Source organism: Eurytemora carolleeae, unplaced genomic scaffold (assembly GCF_000591075.1).
Source record: "Eurytemora carolleeae unplaced genomic scaffold, Eaff_2.0 scaffold382, whole genome shotgun sequence".
Classification (NCBI taxonomy): Eukaryota; Metazoa; Arthropoda; class Copepoda; order Calanoida; family Temoridae; genus Eurytemora; species Eurytemora carolleeae.
Window position 1 is genome coordinate 122,370 of NW_019396297.1, and position 19,742 is coordinate 142,111.

Sequence of the window (19,742 nt, forward strand, 5' to 3'; positions counted from 1 at the left end):
AACTATTTACTAAATACTAAATACTTTAGAATTTGTTTTTCAATGTATAATTTAAAACTTTAACGTACAAATTGGACATGACATTTTGAAAATAATTGAACTCATTTTAGAATTAGAAAACTGCAGCTATCTATTTCAATTTCGAATTTTTTAAGGCTGTTAAATAAAGCTTATAATGAATTAGGTGAATAAAGGATATCATTTGATTTATAGTTATAACGGAAAATCATCGTTTGTAAAGTGACAGGCTATAGAGTCTATGTGAAATGATCATTGGTCAATTATGAAACCAGCCTATTTCATAATTTGGTTTTATTTTAATATTAATTTTAGATTTTCTATAAAATGATGTTCCAGGGTCCAAAAGGTTATGTAGCATAAATATGTGAAGTACACCTGCAGTATGGAAATGGTACAACAAAATGGCCGTTTTACACTTTTTTCTAGTAAATTCCCCTCTAATATATATTCTATTCTCTTTGGTGTCAAACCATTTTCCTTGCACCTTGTGTACAATAATATTTGTACTAGGTGGGTTAAAAGTACGCCTGGCTGTGTGCAGTAAGATTGTACCGCACATGTTAGGAATTGGACTGACGTACGCAGTAACCTTGTCTTTGTTCCCAGGAATAGGTAAATATAAATTTTCTAAATAGTTCGGAATCTAAGCGCGAAACACCTGAACTCAATTATTAATGAAAACTTTTTGTTTGACGAGATTAAATACTTTATTTCCAATAACTAGTTTTTTTAAGAGAACTTTGATATATTTTTTCAAAGAGTACCATAGTGAATCAGACATTGATATATTACTTCAAAGTGTACCGTAGTGAATCAGACATTGATATATTGCTTCAAAGTGTACCATAGTGAATCAGACATTGATATATTGCTTCAAAGAGTACTATAGTGAATCAGACATTGATATATTGCGTCAAAGTGTACTATAGTGAATCAAACATTGATATATTGTTTCAAAGTGTACCAAAGTGAATCAGACATTGATATAATGTTTCAAAGTGTACTATAGTGAATCAGACATTGATATATTGTTTTAAAGTGTACCATAGTGAATCAGACATTGATATATTGTTTTAAAGTGTACCATAATAAATTATACATTGATATATTGTTTCAAAGTGTACTATAGTGAATCAAACAAGCCGTTTTTTGTTTTTGTTTTTAACAGAAGGTCAGTGAAATTACCATATCTCGATAATCAATCAATCAAATGTAATAAGTTTATGGCATTCTTTGTAAGGAGGGCTATACCTAAAATTGCGGTGTAAATACTTTTTTAATTTTTCCCCTGCACCAACCGGCTGTTAAATATAGTTTTATCCAAAACAGTTGGAATAAAGTGTGAAAAAAATTGTTTTCAAAAGTTTAATTTATAGAAATCTTTTCAAAGAAAGTTTTAATCATATTTAACAGAAAGGAACTGAGAACTTGAAATGCAAAAAGAACTAGCACATCTCTTCTCTGTCCGGTTCTCTCTCTTCATTTTGCCCCATCAATCATCATCCTCTTTTTTTCTGGAAAATAAGAATAAATAAATCAATTTAAACGTTATATAAAGTGACTCTCCATTCCATTTAAAGATTGGCATTTCCAAATCGATACCCTTTAAACTTTTTGAAATATTTTTCTTGCAAACTTACATTAAGATGTAAGACAAAACAAAACTGTTGAAGAGATTTTTTATAAATTAATTTAGAGCAAGGGTTGATTTAGTTAAGAGCAAACTAGGTAGTAGGTATACACTCTATAAACTATAAGTAACTTCACAGTGCACTTTATACCATGCACTAGACAAGTAGCGCAACTATCCATACCTGATTCAACTACTTCTTGCTTTTCAAAATACTCGAACTAAAATATAGAATATAAATAATTAAGAGGATTCCTTTAACACCAGATCAGAAAGAAAATGTTTCTCAGAAAAAGTTTAATTAAACCTTTATGAAACCTTTGAGACACAAATATATATATTTATACCAAAGGAAACCATTAATACTCCAATGGTTCTAAACACAATTGATGCTAAACTGCCTCTTAAAGTAAACTATCTACTATCCACATTGTCTTCATATTGGTTCTATACAATAAATGTCAAAACGACTGAACCGATCGGGCCCAAATTTCTAGTCTTTTAGTTGATCCCAGGGAAAGTATTTCGATTACAAATATTAGATTATAACGGAAAGTTTCAATGTAAAATAACTATTTAAAAGCTAGAATTATTACCAGAAAAAAAAAATGAAAAAAGTACGTGTTTAAAAATGTTAGCATCTAAATAATTAACATTTTAGATATTTATGAGACCAAAAATGAAAGATTTGAAAATTGTAAAAAAATATCTTTTTAGTGAATTTTTTAATAAATGTTTTTGTAGAAAACTAAGAACTGAAGCACTAAAAAATTAAAACTTGTTGTCTGGAGCTTTTTTATTAAAAAAAGAAGTAATCTCTATTTTTTTTAGAAATTATCATTATTTTCGGACACACCCTGTATATTAAATTTGTCTATTTAGAAAGTTCCATTATTTCCGGGACACCCTGTATATTGAATCTGCCTATTTAGGATGTTCCGTTATTTCTAGGACACCCTGTATATTAAATCTGTCTCCTTAGGAAGTTCCATTATTTCAGGGACACCCTGTATATTGAATTTGCCTATTTAGGAAGTTCCATTATTTCCGGGACACCCTGTATATTGAATCTGCTTATTTAGGAAGTTCCATTATTTCCGGGACACCCTGTATGTTAAATCTTCTTGTATGTTAAATCTTCTCAAACAATTTCAAACTTTAGCAATTGAAGGATTTAGTCTTTTAATATTAGAAAGTTGTATAGAGGACTTCAAAATATTAAAGAAAGGGGTCACTACACCCTTCAATGGGTGTATAGAAAGCAGGAACAAGTGCAAACTGGATCCAAATTTATTTTAATATTTCCAAATCTTAAAGAACCGGGTTTCATGTCCGATTTTCAACGGAAGCTGTTTATGAAGGAATGTAAGAAAAATGTTTTTAACTTTGAAAAATGTTTTTAACCTTGAAAAATGTTTTTAACTTCAAACAATGTTTTTAACTTTAAAAAAATGTTTTTAACTTTGAAAAGTGTTTTTAACTTTGAAAAATGTTTTTAACTTTGAAAAATGTTTTTAATCTTGAAAAATGTTTTAACTTCAAACAATGTTTTTAACTTTAAAAAAATGTTTTTAACTTTAAAAACTGTTTTTAACTTTGAAAAATTTTTTTAACTTTGAAAAAAATTTTAACTTTGAGAAAAATTTTAACTATGAAAATGTTTTTTTTTATATTGATTTCTCCAAAGTGATCTTGGGATTTTTGTTACAGGATAAATGTATGAAATTGTCAGAATTAAACACCTTTAAGCAACAACGACGATATCTTCAACATTATTTATCAGAAAACTGTATCAAGGGCACTGTCATCTTTATGTGGCTGGTCACTGGAATCATGTTCACAGACCCTTATTTCTTGGTCCAGGAATTAAGATAAAAATATTATGAAAATATTGAGCTCAGTGGTATGTGAGATTAAAGTATATTATAAGACTGAGAAAGTACTGCTGAATTCTCATAACCCTTCAAGGAAAATAGCGGAGTATCAGGGGGGGTTCAGCAATATGGAGTTTACACCATAAACCTCGTATTCAAGGCAAATAAGGCTCGGCCGCTTATACATTTTTGAGAGATGTGTCTAATACGTTTAGTAATGTTTCATTTCAGTGAAAACCCTTAAACGAGGTTCCGAGACAAAACAAATATATATAAAATGATAATTAGGCATTAGAATCTTTATATATATCTACATTTCTTATCTTAAGTCCGTTTTACAATCTTTGTAAGTGAACAGATTTAAATTGCTCTTCTCCTCATGAAACACAAAGCATATGCATTTTAAAAGGAAGATTATGGCAAAAACCAATCACCCCCCCCCCTGACCTCCTAAAATACCCCGCTGGGGGGGGGGGGGGGGGGTGCAGGGTTATATCTTTGCTACTTTAAATTGTCAAAAAAGGAATTTCACTATTTTTAAGATTAAGTTTTATTATCGCTGGTTTAAGAACTGCTCTTTTATTCTGTAAAAGCTAAAACTAGATCAAAAATTCTTTCTCATGTTTTGTTAAGAAAAGAGAAAAATAATTGAATAAAAACATTAAACAACCTGACTCAAGAAAGGTTTTCCCTTTCCATCCATAGACATAAAATTCTAAAATAATGATTAAAAATGTAATGTAGGAATATGAATTTTCTTGAGTTTATCAATTCAATTCTTTAATAATATTATTTCTATTAAATAATAACAAAACAACCTGAAAAATTTCAATGTGCAACATTATGTCACCTAGAGAAGTACACTCATTAAATGAGTATTTGGTTGGATGATATATTCTCAAAATTCTCCAAGGATTGATTGGATGGTATATTCTCCAAGGTTTGGTTGGATGATAAATTCTCCAAGGTTTGGTTGGATTGTATATTCTCAAAGGTTTGGTTGGATGGTATATTCTCCAAAGATTGGTTGGATGATATATTCTCCAAGGATTGATGATATATTCTCCAAGGTTCGGTTGGATGATATATTCTCCAAGGATTGTTTGGATGGTATATTTTCAAAGGTTTGATTGGATGGTATATTCACCAAGGATTGGTTGGATGATATATTCTCCAAGGATTGATTGAATGATATATTCTCCAAGGATTGGTTGGATGATATATTCTCCAAGGATTGGTTGGATGATATATTCTCCAAGGTTTGGTTGGATGATATATTCTCCAAGGTTTGGTTGGATGATATATTCTCCAAGGTTTGGTTGGATGGTATATTATCCAAGGATTGGTTGGATGGTATATTCTTTAAGGATTGATTGGATGGTATATTATCCAAGGTTTGATTGGAAGGTATATTCTCCAAGGATTGATTGAATGGTATATTCTCCAAGGATTGATTGAATGGTATATTCTCCAAGGATTGATTGAATGATATATTCTCCAAGGATTGATTGGTAGGTATATTCTCCAAGGTTTGGTTGGATGGTATATTCTCCAAGGATTGGTTGGATGATATATTCTCAAAGGATTGGTTGGATGATATATTCTCCAAGGATTGATTGGTAGGTATATTCTCCAAGGTTTGGTTGGATGGTATATTCTCCAAGGATTGGTTGGATGATATATTCTCAAAGGATTGGTTGGATGGTATATTCTCAAAGGATTGGTTGGATGATATATTCTCCAAAGATTGGTTGGATGATATATTCTCCAAGGTTGGTTAAATGATATATTCTCCAAGGTTCGGTTGGATGATATATTCTCCAAGGATTGTTTGGATGGTATATTTTCAAAGGTTTGATTGGATGGTATATTCACCAAGGATTGGTTGGATGATATATTCTCCAAGGATTGATTGAATGATATATTCTCCAAAGATTGGTTGGATGATATATTCTCCAAAGATTGGTTGGATGATATATTTTCAAAGGTTTGGTTGGATGATTTATTCTCCAAGGATTGGTTGAATGGTATATTCTCCAAGGTTTGGTTGGATGGTATATTCTCCAAGGATTGATTGAATGGTATATTCTCCAAGGTTCGGTTGGATGGTATATTCTCCAAGGATTGGTTGGATGATATATTCTCAAAGGATTGGTTGGATGGTATATTCTCCAAGGATTGATTGGATGGTATATTATCCAAGGTTTGGTTGGATGGTATATTCTCCAAGGATTGATTGGATGGTATTTTCTCCAAGGTTCAGCTGGATTAAATTACAAACCTGGTTTTCTATTTAGAATCTGAGATAAGCTCCTGCAGGTTTGGAGACTGGATGCCTGTCTTCCTTATAGCAGCCTTCAATATATCAGATCTACTAGGAAAGGTGGGTAAGATCTACTGGGTATGGTGGGTAAGATCTACTGGGTATGGTGGGTAAGTTCTACTAGGAAAGTTGGGTAAGATCTACTAGGCAAGGTTTGTAAGATCTACTAGGTATGGTGGGTAAGATTTACTGGGTATGGGGGGTAAGTTCTACTAGGCAAGGTGGGTAAGATCTATTAGGCAAGGTGGGTAAGATCTACAAGGCATGGTGGGTAAGATCTATAAGGCAAGGTGGGTAAAATCTACTAGGTATGGTGGGTAAGATATACTAGGTAAGGTGAGTAAGATCTACTAGGTATGGTGAGTAAAATCTACTAGGTATGGTGGGTACAAGGCATGGTGGGTAAGATCTATAAGGCAAGGTGGGTAAAATCTACTAGGTATGGTGGGTAAGATATACTAGGTAAGGTGAGTAAGATCTACTAGGTATGGTGAGTAAAATCTACTAGGTATGGTGGGTAAGATATACTAGGTATGGTGGGTAAGATATACTAGGTAAGGTGAGTAAGATCTACTAGGTAAGGTGAGTAAGATCTACTAGGTATGGTGGGTAAAATCTACTAGGTATAGTGGGTAAGATCATCTAGGCAAAGTGGGTAAAATCTATTAGCTAGGGGGTAAAAACTATTAGGCAATGTGGTTAAGATCTATTAGGCAAGGTGGGTAAGATCTACTAGGCAAAGTTTGTAATTGATCTATTAGGAAAGGGGGTGAGATTTACTAGGCAAGGTGAGTAAGATCTACTAGGCAAGGTGGGTAAAATCTGCTATTTATGGGGGTAATATCTAATGGGCAAGGCAGGTAAGATCTACTAGGCAAATGAGTAAGATCTACTAGGTAAGATGGGTATGATTTACTAGGCAAGGTGAGTAAGATCTTCTAGGCATGGTGTATAAGATCTACTATGTATGGTGGGTAAGATCTATAAATAGGCAAAGTGGGTAAGATCTACTAGGTATGGTGGGTAAGATCAACTTTGCAAGGTGGGTAAGACCTATTAGCAAGGTGGGTAAGATCTACTAGTCAAAGTTTGTAAGATCTACTAGGAAAGGGGGTAAGATCTACTAGGAAAGGGGGTAAGATTTACTAGGCAAGGTGCGTAAGAAGAACTGCTGGGTAAGGTGGGTAAGATCTACATGGATGGGGGTAAAATCTACTAGGCAAAGTGGGTAAGAAATGCTGGTAAGGTGGGTAAGATATTCTAGGGAAGGGGGTATGATCTTCTAGGCAAGGTGGGTAAGATATACTAGGCAAGTCAGGTCTTTGAAGTCCTGTTATAGAAAAAACAAAATTCTTCCCCTGGGATTTTTCTGTATTCTTTTTTATCGACACTCTTTACAACATAGCATTAATAACTACTATATCAGATTTAATGCGAAGTGTTTGCTTTGATATTCAAATAACCGAGAGAGAAAATATTATTAATGCCGCCATAATTTTAAGCTTTTATTGAAACACTTTCTGTCTACAGTTACATCCAAACAATTGTGAAGAAGGAAGACGATTGTTATGATTTTAAACGATTTGCTTAGCAACATTATCAAATAAATTAATTAAATGTCTCCCTTTTCATTCTCGACTCTAGATTTGAAAAATTTTCTGTAAAATATTTATGCAAAGTATCCATTGTCAACTAAGAAAAACGAAAAAAGACTAAAACAGTTGAACAGTTAAGATAAATAAATTTGTTACTTAGGCCTAAACATGATACTCATTGTCAGGGTTGGGCAAAATCACGGTTTATAACATTTTTCCCTGAATTGTTAGAAAAGTTTTGTCTTTGGTTTTATTCAATACTGAGAGTTGGATCTTTGTTGGATCTTTTTATTTTCACGATCTCTAGGTGCTGGCTGGACTACATGAGAACTGGTCTAGAGCAGAGATGGTACTGTGGCCCTTCTCCAGGATCCTTCTCATCCCACTCCTGGTCATCTGTGCAACACCTAGGCATAAACCTATTATATCAGGTTAATAACACCTGGACATAAACCTATTATATCAGGTCAATAACACCTAGACATAAACCTATTTTATCAGGTTAATAACACCGAGGCATAAACCTATTATATCAGGTCAATAACACCTAGGCATAAACCTATTATATCAGGTTAATAACACCTAGACATAAACCTATTATATCAGGTCAATAACACCTTGGCATAAACCTATTATATCAGGTAAATAACACCTAGACATAAACCTATTATATCAGGTCAATAACACCTAGACATAAAACTTTTATATCAGGTTAATAACACCTAGGAATAAACCTATTATATCAGGTTAATAACGCCTAGGCATAAACCTATTATATCAGGTTAATAACACTTAGACATAAACCTATTATCTCAGGTTAATAACACTTAGACTTAAACCTTTTATATCAGGTTAATAACACCTAGGCATAAACCTATTATATCTGGTTAATAACACGGTAATAACACTTAGACATAAACCTTTTATATCAGGTTAATAACACCTAGGCATAAACCTATTATATCAGGTCAATAACATTTAGGCATAAAACTTTTATATCAGGTTAATAACAACTAGGCATAAACCTATTATATCAGGTTAATACACCCAGGCATAAACCTATAATATCAGGTTAATAACACCTAGGCATAAACCTATTATATCAAGTTAATAACACCTAGGCATAAACCTATTATATCAGGTTAATAACACTTAGACAAAAACCTATTATATCAGGTTAATAACACTTATACATAAACCTAATATATCAGGGTAATAACACTTAAACAAAAACCTATTATATCAGGTTAATAACACCTTGGCATAAACCTATTATATCAGGTCAATAACACCTAGACTTAAACCTATTATATCAGGTCAATACACCTAGGCATAAACCTAATATATCAGGTCAATAACACCTAGGTACAAACCTATTATACCAGGTTAATAGCACCTAGGCATAAACCTATTATATCAGATTAATAACACAATAATAATAATAATAATAATAATAATAATAATAATAATAATAATAATAATAATAATAATAATAATAATAATAATAATAATAATATTAATAATAATGATAATAAGATAATATTGATAATAATAATGATAATAATAATCATAACCAATGACCATATGTGTATTATATTCGTACCTATACATAAATTAAAATTACAGAAAGATACATATGTCACCATCAACAAAGGTTTCGGTGTACGTGTATTGTGCAGTGATTAGCAGTACTCTGACCGAAGAAATATTCGGGTGTTGTGGAACGTGATATAAATCTTTTTAAAAACACGAAACAAACTTACAGCATAAAATTGGAAAAAATCTGTGTCTTCCTTATCTGATATATTTGGATGAATAAAATTATAAAAAGTAATAAAAAAGTATAATAAATCAAAAATGTCTGATATTTCCAAATATTGAATAGCTTTGCCTGGCAAAGTCGACCAATTCTCAATTTAAATGTTTTAAACCAAGCTAAGAACATTCCCGTGGTTCTACCAAGTTCCCTAGTTAAAATTTGAGGCAAATCGGTCCAGGGTTTCATGAGTTATGATGAGGCATACAAGCAAACAAATGGAGATTACTACTTTATTATATGTAGAAGATACATGTATGTATTTATTTATTTTATTAAAGTGTGAAAAGCCGTGTAAAAAGTTTAAAGTCTGGAGTTTTCTGTAGGTTTTCATCTCATTACGTTTTATAGGAAACTTTTATACGGGTATAAAGATACGACAATCCTCATTAAGTATTCAAGAATGTTCAAAACCCACGTGGATTTAAAGGTTCTGTCAATATTCCAGAAAGATGTGACTTTCGATCACAATTTGACCCATTAAACATAATTTGTTAACCTTTTTTCTTTCATACTTTTTTGTTAGCATATGCATTTTGAATAAAAATGTATAAAATAAACAAATCCGTAAAGTAAATGATTATTGAATTAAAGACCAAAACACGTTTGATTTCAAATAGAAGAAACCGAATGCTGTTCACTCTGGTTAGTCCGGTGTGAACCACGCATACCACTGAAAATGCTGGTTCATTTGAAGAACATGACTGACTTTTAAGCAGAGATAGGAAACTGCAGTTTACACTATGCATTGACTACACAACTGGAAAAGAATTGAGTCTTTGCCACAAACTCTGATTTTATAATTCTTATATTTTTGCAACACATTGTCGTAGACCTTAAAGGGAGTGACCGGCTATGTAAGGTAGTTGAACTGAGTATGCAGTGTTGTGGAAAACTTCTTTCGTAAACCTTAAATATGTCAAATTATGAATTCTGTTCGATAAAATTATCTATGTTTCAAATATAAAATGTTTATATTACAAGGTTGCAAAAACGGCGATTAAAAAATAACTAGTTTCCTTTTGTGATAAATACATTTGTGTATATTTTTATAAAGAAAAAAAAAATAAAAAGAGAATATAAAGCTAACCATGATAATAATATTTCTACTAAATCTAAATCTAAATCTAAATAAATTTCAATAATAGTAACATCATATATTCAGACTGAGAAACTTTGACCCAGGTAATATTGGACTTGCTTGATAGAAAAGGTTCAAGATTCTTTGGTATGAGAAATATTGATTTCAAAGAGCTCTAGTTCCTCCCTACTTATATATCCAATATATCCTGAGGCGTTTGAATTTTATATATTTCTAAAATATTGAATTTTATTTAATACTTCCCTACATCCAATATCGGATTTAAGATAGGGGTAGAATATATACAAGGCTCTTGCGCCAAACTTTAACAGGAAGAAGGAAGTATCGGTGTTTGTTGCCAAAAAAAGTGGAAATATGCTTCTTGTAACACTTGAATTCATTTTCAGGATCGATTAAAACACGGTCATATGTTGCAAATTTTGAAGAGAATAAAATGTGGAAAAATTGTTATGGCTGAAAAAGACAGTAGCCGTAATTTCAACCATGACCCTACCTCCATGATGTTTTCACAACGATACCTCTGAACATAGATAGCAGTCAACTCCGTAATTTTCTTGCTAAAAAGTTCACGCAAACTAAGTTTGTAAACTGGAGTGTTAGCTAGAAACCCCATGCAAACGACTGATAAAAATTCGAATAAAAATTTGTAAATAATAATTAAAAATATTTTTATGAATAACATAAGGATAGCTCCGTCATCCTTNAAATTTTTAAATAATAATTAAAAACATTTTTATGGAAAACATAGGGATAGCTCCGTCATCCTTAATTAGTTAAAAGTTTAATATGTACTGTTATTTATTACATTTATTTTTATTGCAACCCCCCCGCCGGGTATAAAGATGAGCTGATGGATTTTTCTAAAATATTTTCTTTTGTCATGATCATCATGTTGTCAGCAGAAGACCACCTTCAACCAATATATCAAAGACAAATAACAATTTAACACTAAAGACGATAGACAGATATTTCTGTATTTGTTAAGCGAATAAACTGAGATAGGACCATAATTATAAGCCTGAATCTCCATTCCCGACTCCGGCAACTCAAATAAAAAATAGAAACTAATAACTAAAATGTATTTTCATCTGAAAAAAAATGTATGAATTTATAGATGTATAGGTGTATAGGTGGGTGTATAGGTGTATAGATGTATAGATGTATAGATGTATAGCTAGGTATGTAAGTAAGATAATTAACTAGAATGGTTTAGTGGTGTATGGCCCAGTACTGCAGTGTAATATATTAGATATATATTGAGTAACATAAAGGGACTGTTGGTAGCATGTTACTTCAAGTGACCCTCCATTAAAATAGTTACACGTTCACATTAACCAATGTTACCTTAAACCTTTACATTACATCTATCTATCTATCTATCTATTTATTTATCTTTCTATTTATCTATCTATCTATCTATCTATCTATCTATCTATCTATCTATCTATCTATCTATCTATCTATTTATCAAGTGTGTAAGCCTATGCTAAAGTTGTAGATGAATACTCTCAATATATATATTTACCATGATTGAAATCTAAAATTTCTTATCAATTGATTTAATCATTTTACACATTCTTCGGAACTTAAGAAAGTGAACAAATTTTTTAATCTCTATATTTTTTTTTAATATCAATGGTCTTGAGACATCAGAGGCCGAATTTATAAAATTTGAGCCGCTGCTCAAATATGGTTGGTTCCATTTAAAATTGTATTCAATTTTTCAAGATTTAAGCCGGCGCTTAGTTGAAATCGGTTTTGGGCGGATTTGAGACGCGGCTTAAATTCATTCAATTCGGACTCTGGTAGCAAAAATATCGGGATTAAAAAATAGAGTTTTAGGTGAGTAATCAGTTCCTTTGCCCTTTTTGTATCAATTCTGTGTTATACAGTTTATTAAAAACAAACAATTCACAATACATACATACAACACAAAATACTACATTAAGTTTTAAAAGAAAGAAAAACATCACTTTTAGAAAAGTGATTTTAAAAAAATCATAATTTTTTATTCAAAAAAAAATTTGTAACGCAGAAAATATTCAAGAGAAATTATTATGTTTGTCAGTTTTTATAAGTTACATGCTTTTATGAAGTTCAAACTTCAATCCCCCACGTTAAAATAAAGTAAATTTTATAAGATAAATGCTATAATGAAGTTCAAACTTTAATTCCCCACGTTAAAATAAAGTACATTTTATAAGATAAATGCTATAATGAAGTTCAAACTTTAATCCCCCACACTAAACTAAAGAGAATTGTATAAGATAAATGCTATAATGAAGTTTAAACTTTAATCCCCACGTTAAAATAAAGTAAATTTTATAAGATAAATGCTATAATGAAGTTCAAACCTTAATCCCCCACGGTAAAATAAAGTAAATTTTATAAGATAAATGCTATAATGAAGTTCAAACTTTAATTCCACATTAAACTAAAGTAAATTGTATAAGATAAATGCTATAATGAAGTTCAAACTTTAATTCCCCACATTAAACTAAAGTAAATTTTATAAGATAAATGCTATAATGAAGTTCAAACTTTAATTCCACATTAAACTAAAGTGAATTTCAAGTAAAATTGAAATCTGATATATTTTCAATTAAAAAACTCCTCTTTTTGTAGAGCTTTATGTAATTAACCAAATAAACTTGCTTTTCTCATCCTTGTGCGTAGATTAAAACTGGAATAGCTACGAGGTCACAAAGTCGTACCAAGAAAGTCGCATAAATTTGACCTTCTCCTTCTCCTTTGCGGTGTCACCCAAATCTGTATTTTTTATGGCAAGATATTAAAAATTATCTATTTTTGGCAAGATGTTCAAAATTATCTATTTTTGGCAAGATGTTCAAAATTATTTGTTTTTTTTTAAAGGTTAAAAAGTATCTAAGCTGTTTAGTCTCCTCTGGGTTGTCGTCATTTTCAAATTTGTTGCGTATTTTCTAAATGTGATCTGTTTAGAACTTTGAAATATATATTAATCTCATATATAAGTTTTGGTAGAACGTTGACACATTTAAAAGCAAAACTTATTCTTAGAGTAATTGAGGCAAATTCATGTTTAAAACCTTGTTGAGGTCTACTAGGGTTTCCTTTGCAGTATAATCTAGTTCAGTACTCTGTATATTACAAGTATACAATATACATGCAATACATGGATTAATGTAGTTTAGTACAACTTATACTTTACTTTATATAATTTACAATTATGATTTAGCCATGTTCGTAAACATTTAACATGAAACTATATCATGCAGATATATAGGGTGTCCCAAAAAACATGGGAATTCAGTGACAAATTCGATGTCGTCTTTGTTATGAATTAGCATTGTAATACCTAATTTCAAAGCCATACTATTATTATGGCTGCTAGAGTTTATTTTATAAAAACGGTAAATGGCTGTAAAGATGTGTCTATAATGTCTCCGCAAGATGAACAGTGAAGACGGACAAGTTTACTGTTTGTATACTGCAATTTTCTTATTTTACTAAGTACAACCGTATGCTGTCAAAACATAAACAAACAAAATGTGAAATAGCAGACGAAACTCTTACAGATTACAGCTTTCTCAGTAGGTATCACATACTAAATCAAAGAATTATTTAAAAAGACGATATCGAATTCGTCACTAAATTCCCATGTTTATTGGGACACCCTGTGCTAGGTAGATATACAATTGCCTCATTAACTCACAAAACCCTCAACTGAATCGACTCAAATTTTGATTGGAAAACTTTGGAGAACCACGAAAATGTTTTTAGCTTGGTTTTAAAATTCAGACAAAGCTAGGTTCCCAAGTTAGTATAGAATAAAGTACTATATTGTTAACCCTAAAAAGGCTTGGGCTTCTAAAAGTATACATGTTTATAGAAAGTACCCTACTCCATAAACTGCTCTCAAACCCGTATCTATCCAGGTACAATTTGGTTTCACTTAGCTATCAATGTTAAACCCAGACACAATCTCATCAGCTAACAATGACAACCAGGACACAAGCTCGTAATCGTCAGCTATCAATTTCTCTCCATGGACACAAGCACTTAATCGATCAATGCCAAACCAACAGGCACCTGCATCAGCTATCAATGTCTACATAGAAACCAGCATGCAACTATCAATGCCAAACCAATGGGCACGATCTTCAACTCATTCGTTTAGAACAAGGACATGATACTCTATTGCAGTAATTGAAGCAGAGTCTCTATATCAACTTATGTATATGAGTTTTCTATGTTATAAGTTAAAGTTAATAGACGTAATTAAAATTTCTACGTAGTTATCTATATCACATGATTAAGCTAATCATACCACGTATTTACAGCATAGTTAAAAATAGAAGAAATTAAGATGTATGTCATCTTATACCACATGATTAAGCTTATCATATTACGTATTTATTTTTTGACGCGCAGTTAAAATGAATAATGGGTTTTACATAGCTAGGTTTTATAAATGTAGATGACTAATAATGTACAACATAGTTTAGGTCTGCACATATTGTGTTGCCCGATATTTATTACATGTATTGGACCAAATTTTCAAGAACATTTATTTCATTCAGCCGCCTTATTTTATTGCTAGAAATATTTTTAAAATGCAAAAAGTACTTCTGATAAATGTAATTTGAATTTTACCATGCGACATATGTTTTCACTTCAATTCATTAATATCACATATATGTAGCTCAAATGATAAAAAAGTTATGAGCTATTTTAGATTTTTGTTTCTAAAAAAAACCTTGAAGAAACCTCTTTATTAATTTAGCTTAAATTCAAAAAGCTGTAAGGTAATAAAGAATAAAGTAAAAATTAAATTGCGTGAGGAAATATAAGAGTGGGGCAAACAGCCCTTCTCCCCACGTGGATTTAACGGTTCTGTCAATATTCCAGAAAGCTGTGACTTTCGATTACAATTTGACAAATTAGAAATAATTTTGTAGCCTTTTTTTTAAATACTTTTTTGTAGGCATATACATTTTGAATGAAAAAGTATAAAATAAACAAATCCGTAAGGTAAAAGATTGTTGAATTATTAAACAAAACAGGTTTGATTTCAAATTGAAGAAACCGAATGCTGCTCACTCTGGTTAGTCCTGTGTGTCTCGTTTCCAAGCTTATCTGTAGTTAGTGTTTTTAGCTATTAAATTGTGTTTGAGTGTGGTCACGTGGTGTACGGAAATATAGCAGAAGAAAAATAATCTAATACTAAAATCACGGAATTTAAATAAAAAATAATTTTGTGTTATACTTTTTTATTGTTTGTGTAATGTCTGTTTTGTACCCCCCCTCTCTACCATCTTATATTGAATGTTTATTGTTTATCTTGTATATTGGTATTCTTCAAGATGTTTTCCATTAGGCTTAAACAGGGTGTTAATGTGAACATCGGATTATATCACCACAAGCCCAGATAGTCTTCATGTTCAATGTTGTTTAACCCTGAAAAGGCGGGGGAGGGGGGATGGTTGGAGGATTTTTTTATTTTCCTTCCAGATGCTATCCTAAATTGCACTTGGTGTTGACATATATGAACTGAGGATTTTAGAAGAAGCAGTTGGGAGTTTTTGTCAAATAAGATGTGCAATGACGGTGGCCGGGGGATTCGACGAATTTTAGACTAATTGACCTAAGGTTCTATAAAAACTACATTTTAAAAATGTCACTTGTCGGGGGGGGGGGGGTTGAGGTCTGACAAACTCTGATTTTCTAATCCCTTTATCTATGCAACCCGATGCTGTAGATCAAATAGTCTATAAGTTTGCATGTAATATCAAAGGTCTAAACCCTCAGGTTGAAAAGATATAGGGATGAGAAAATTTGAGTTTGTTGCCAAAACTTGATTTCTTTTGTGACTTTTCCTTAAAACTAATAGTTGCTCACTTTAACTGCCTACTTTATTCTCTGCCAAACTACATCTCTTAGTAGACCAACCTCCAGTTGATGGATTTCTACAAAACCAGACAAGCAAGAACATTGCTGCAATTGAGTCAATGAAAATGAGGCATAAGCATTGCAAGAGCTGGATAAATAGATGGTATTGACTATTGAGTATATTTATTCCTAAGTTTGGTATACAGAAGAAGATCATTCAATCTCAGGCCTTCCCAATTCATGTTCACTCCATTCTTATACAGTATACAGCTCAATCGGTGCTAGGTATTTTCTCAAAGGCATTTTCCCATGGGCAACTTTCCAACCGACAATTTCCAAAATGAATATTTCCCAAGTGGAAATTTCCCAAATCTGAAATTTCCCAAAGTTTAGGTTATGCCTTCTGCAATCTGCAACGGGGACCGAGCGCTGCGGCCAGAACAGGCTAGAGGGCCGAGCAATGCCGCTAGGACGGACATGAGAAGTTGCCGCTGATGAAATTGCACATTTGGGAAATTACCACTTGGGATAATTCCCTTACGAAGTTGTCGCTTGGGATAATACCCTTAAGAGAAGCTGCCGCTTGGAAAATACCTTTGAGAAGCTGCTGCTTGGAAAATACCTTTAAAAAGCTGCTGTTTGGAAAATACCTTTGAGAAGCTGCTGCTTGGAAAATACATTTGAGATGCTGCTGCTTGAAAAATACCTTTGAGAAGCTGCCACTTGGAAAATACCTTTGAGAAGCTGATGCTTGGAAAATACCTTTGAGAAGCTGCTGCTTGGGAAATACCTTTGAGAAGCTGCCGCTTGGAAAATACCTTTGAGAAGCTGCTGCTTGGAAAATACCTTTGAGAAGCTGCNATATATATATAAATTTAGAGGGAACACAGTGGTAATCTGATGAGTATATATATATGTATATATATATTTCAGTTTTTAACTTCACATTTTTTATTTAAAAAAATATATATATATAATTAGAGGAAGCACAGTGGTAAAATCTGATGACGTTATATAAATTATGTATATATATATATTCAGAGGAACACAGTGATATTTCATAATTATATGTGGTAATTTGATGACTATATATATATATTTAGAGGGAGCACATTGGTAATCTAATGACTATATATATATTTAGAGGGAGAAGAGTGGTATTTCATGACTATATGTACATTTATAGGGAGCATAGTGGTAATCTGATGACTATATATATATATATTTAGAGGGAGCAAAGTGATAATTTAATGAATATAGATATATATATATTTAGAGGGAGCACAGTAATATTTCATGACTATATGTATATTTAGAGGGAGCATAGTGGTAAAATCTGATGACTATATATAAATATTTATTTAGAGGGAGCACAGTGGTAATATGATGACAATATATAAATATATATTTAGAGGGAGCACAGTGGTAATCTGATGACTATATCCTACAGTGTAGGACTGACTATAGGTTCCCTGTTTGCCTACTGGTTGGATTATATCATAGGAACAATATAATAATACAAATAATACAAATAATTTGTGCCCAAAGGAAATGAGTTATTGCCACAAACTCTTTTCTCTAATCCTTATATCTTTACAACCCAATGTCGTAGACCTTAGATATTCCAAACTATGAAGTCTTTGAGATCAGATAATCTGAGTTTGAAATATTAAATATTTGAACCATCTGAGATGGAATTTAAAGAATTTGAGCCGCGGTTTAAATCCGCAAAAACCCGGCTTAAATCTTGAAACATTTGATACAATTTTGAGTGGAACCAACCATATTTAAACGCGGCTTAAATTTAAACCGCCACTCAAATTATTTAAATTCGGCCACAGGTTGCAATGATATAAAGATTAAAATATGCGCTAGTGGCAAAAACTCAGTAAATTGGTTATTTACAGCGGCGTTGTTGAGTGTAGAAATTAGGTCCCTGGGCGGAATTTAATGAATTGAAGAGGTCGCTGAACTACCTCTACTGCCGGTTTAAATCCTAAATCACCGATTCATATCTTGAACTTTGAATTGGTGACTCAGGATTTGAACCGGCGGCGTGGCGGTAGTTTCGCGATCTGACCAAAATTCGTTAATTCGGTCTCGGATTCTTATCCTTTCAATAAAGAATCATTTCATATTACAAATGCGGACTTTTGTAAACTTTAAGATTAAAAGAATCAAAAGTTAAACTCAAACAATTATTATACTTTTTTCAACAGGAGTAGGCCAAGGCCCAGTTTGCCCAAGGTAAAAAATATTTTTCATTACCCCCCGGCCATGGAAATATCTCAAAAATATAAGACAGCTGTTTTTAGCAGATTAACTATCAAAATCGCTTCAAATTAAACATTTCCGCTTTTGATGTCAAGTCCCGACCGGTCCATTAGACATTGAACAGCTTATTCCAGAGCCCAAAACTAATGAATGAGCAGTTTCAGCTCAAATGTTAAGTTTAATCCAAAATATCTTCTGCTTGAAAGCTTAAAAATTTAATTTACCGAAATTGACGAGTTAAATGTTTAAATCCACGCAGCTCATTTTCTCTCAGTCAATAAAGATTCTACGGAAAATGTGGCATTGATTTTTCAAGTGGGGGTTGCGTAGACATATATCCCATAGTTTGGGATTAAATTTAAACCTTAAACTCATAATTTTCAACAACTTTTAAGCTTTAACTTAAAGGGCCTGTAAGAGCAATTTAAGAGACATTCTTGGTCGTTTTAGTCGTTTTCCACGCTTATCTGGCTCGAAATCTTGCTCAAAAGTGTTAATTTCTGTAGATTTCTCCAAGTTTCTAATAAACAAAAAATGCGAAAGTCACTTATTCAAAGAAACCACAAATCAAAATAATCAATTTAAATAAACAAAAACATGCAAATCTAAATCATACTTGTTCATGCGGTACCGTTGTAAATTGAACATTGGCATCTTTGCCATGGGTGGTCACTCGAAACTGCACTTACAGTCCTTGAAAATTCGCGTATTCTTTAGTTTTGGACTAGCTCTGAGCAAATAATTTAATCTAAATCAGAACTCCGGAAATTGAATAAAACTTTGTAATTAAACCTTAACTTATTTTACACCAAGATTCATAAACCCATTATTTAGACTTTAAAAAAACAAAACAAAAAATTAAATCTTAATAATTTAGGACATTGCCCAGCTCTGGACACTTTTTCAATTCAACAGCTGCAACAACAGTATCTGGATTCAAAATATAGATTTTTCAAGAATGGAAAAAAGTATAATTTCAAGTTTTAATTTGAAAATCATAACATATAAATAGATTTTTGAAAAATTCATTTGTAAAAATTGTATTTTATTCTTTTAAAAAGGACTGTCAACGTAATTTATTTGTACAAATTGTATTTCATTCTTTTAAAAGGACTGTCAACGTAATTCATTTGTACAAATTGTATTTCATTCTTTTAAAAGGACTGTCAACGTAATTCATTTGTACAAATTGTATTTCATTCTTTTAAAAGGACTGTCAACGTAATTTCATGCAAC

At 31.8% G+C, this 19,742-nt stretch overlaps 1 protein-coding gene across 1 annotated transcript in view; it reads left to right on the plus strand.

The window, feature by feature from the left end:
- Positions 1–19,519, plus strand: part of LOC111700427 (equilibrative nucleoside transporter 4) — a 47,948-nt gene extending 28,429 nt beyond the window's left edge. Inside the window, exons 13-19 of the mRNA XM_023471324.1 lie at positions 532–633; positions 5,823–5,908; positions 7,751–7,874; positions 17,377–17,429; positions 17,645–17,735; positions 18,452–18,479; positions 19,384–19,519. Coding sequence (XP_023327092.1) covers positions 532–633; positions 5,823–5,908; positions 7,751–7,874; positions 17,377–17,429; positions 17,645–17,735; positions 18,452–18,479; positions 19,384–19,453 — 554 coding nt within the window. The 3' untranslated portion in view covers positions 19,454–19,519. The remainder of the gene's footprint in view (positions 1–531; positions 634–5,822; positions 5,909–7,750; positions 7,875–17,376; positions 17,430–17,644; positions 17,736–18,451; positions 18,480–19,383) is intronic.
- Positions 19,520–19,742: the final 223 nt, after the last annotated feature.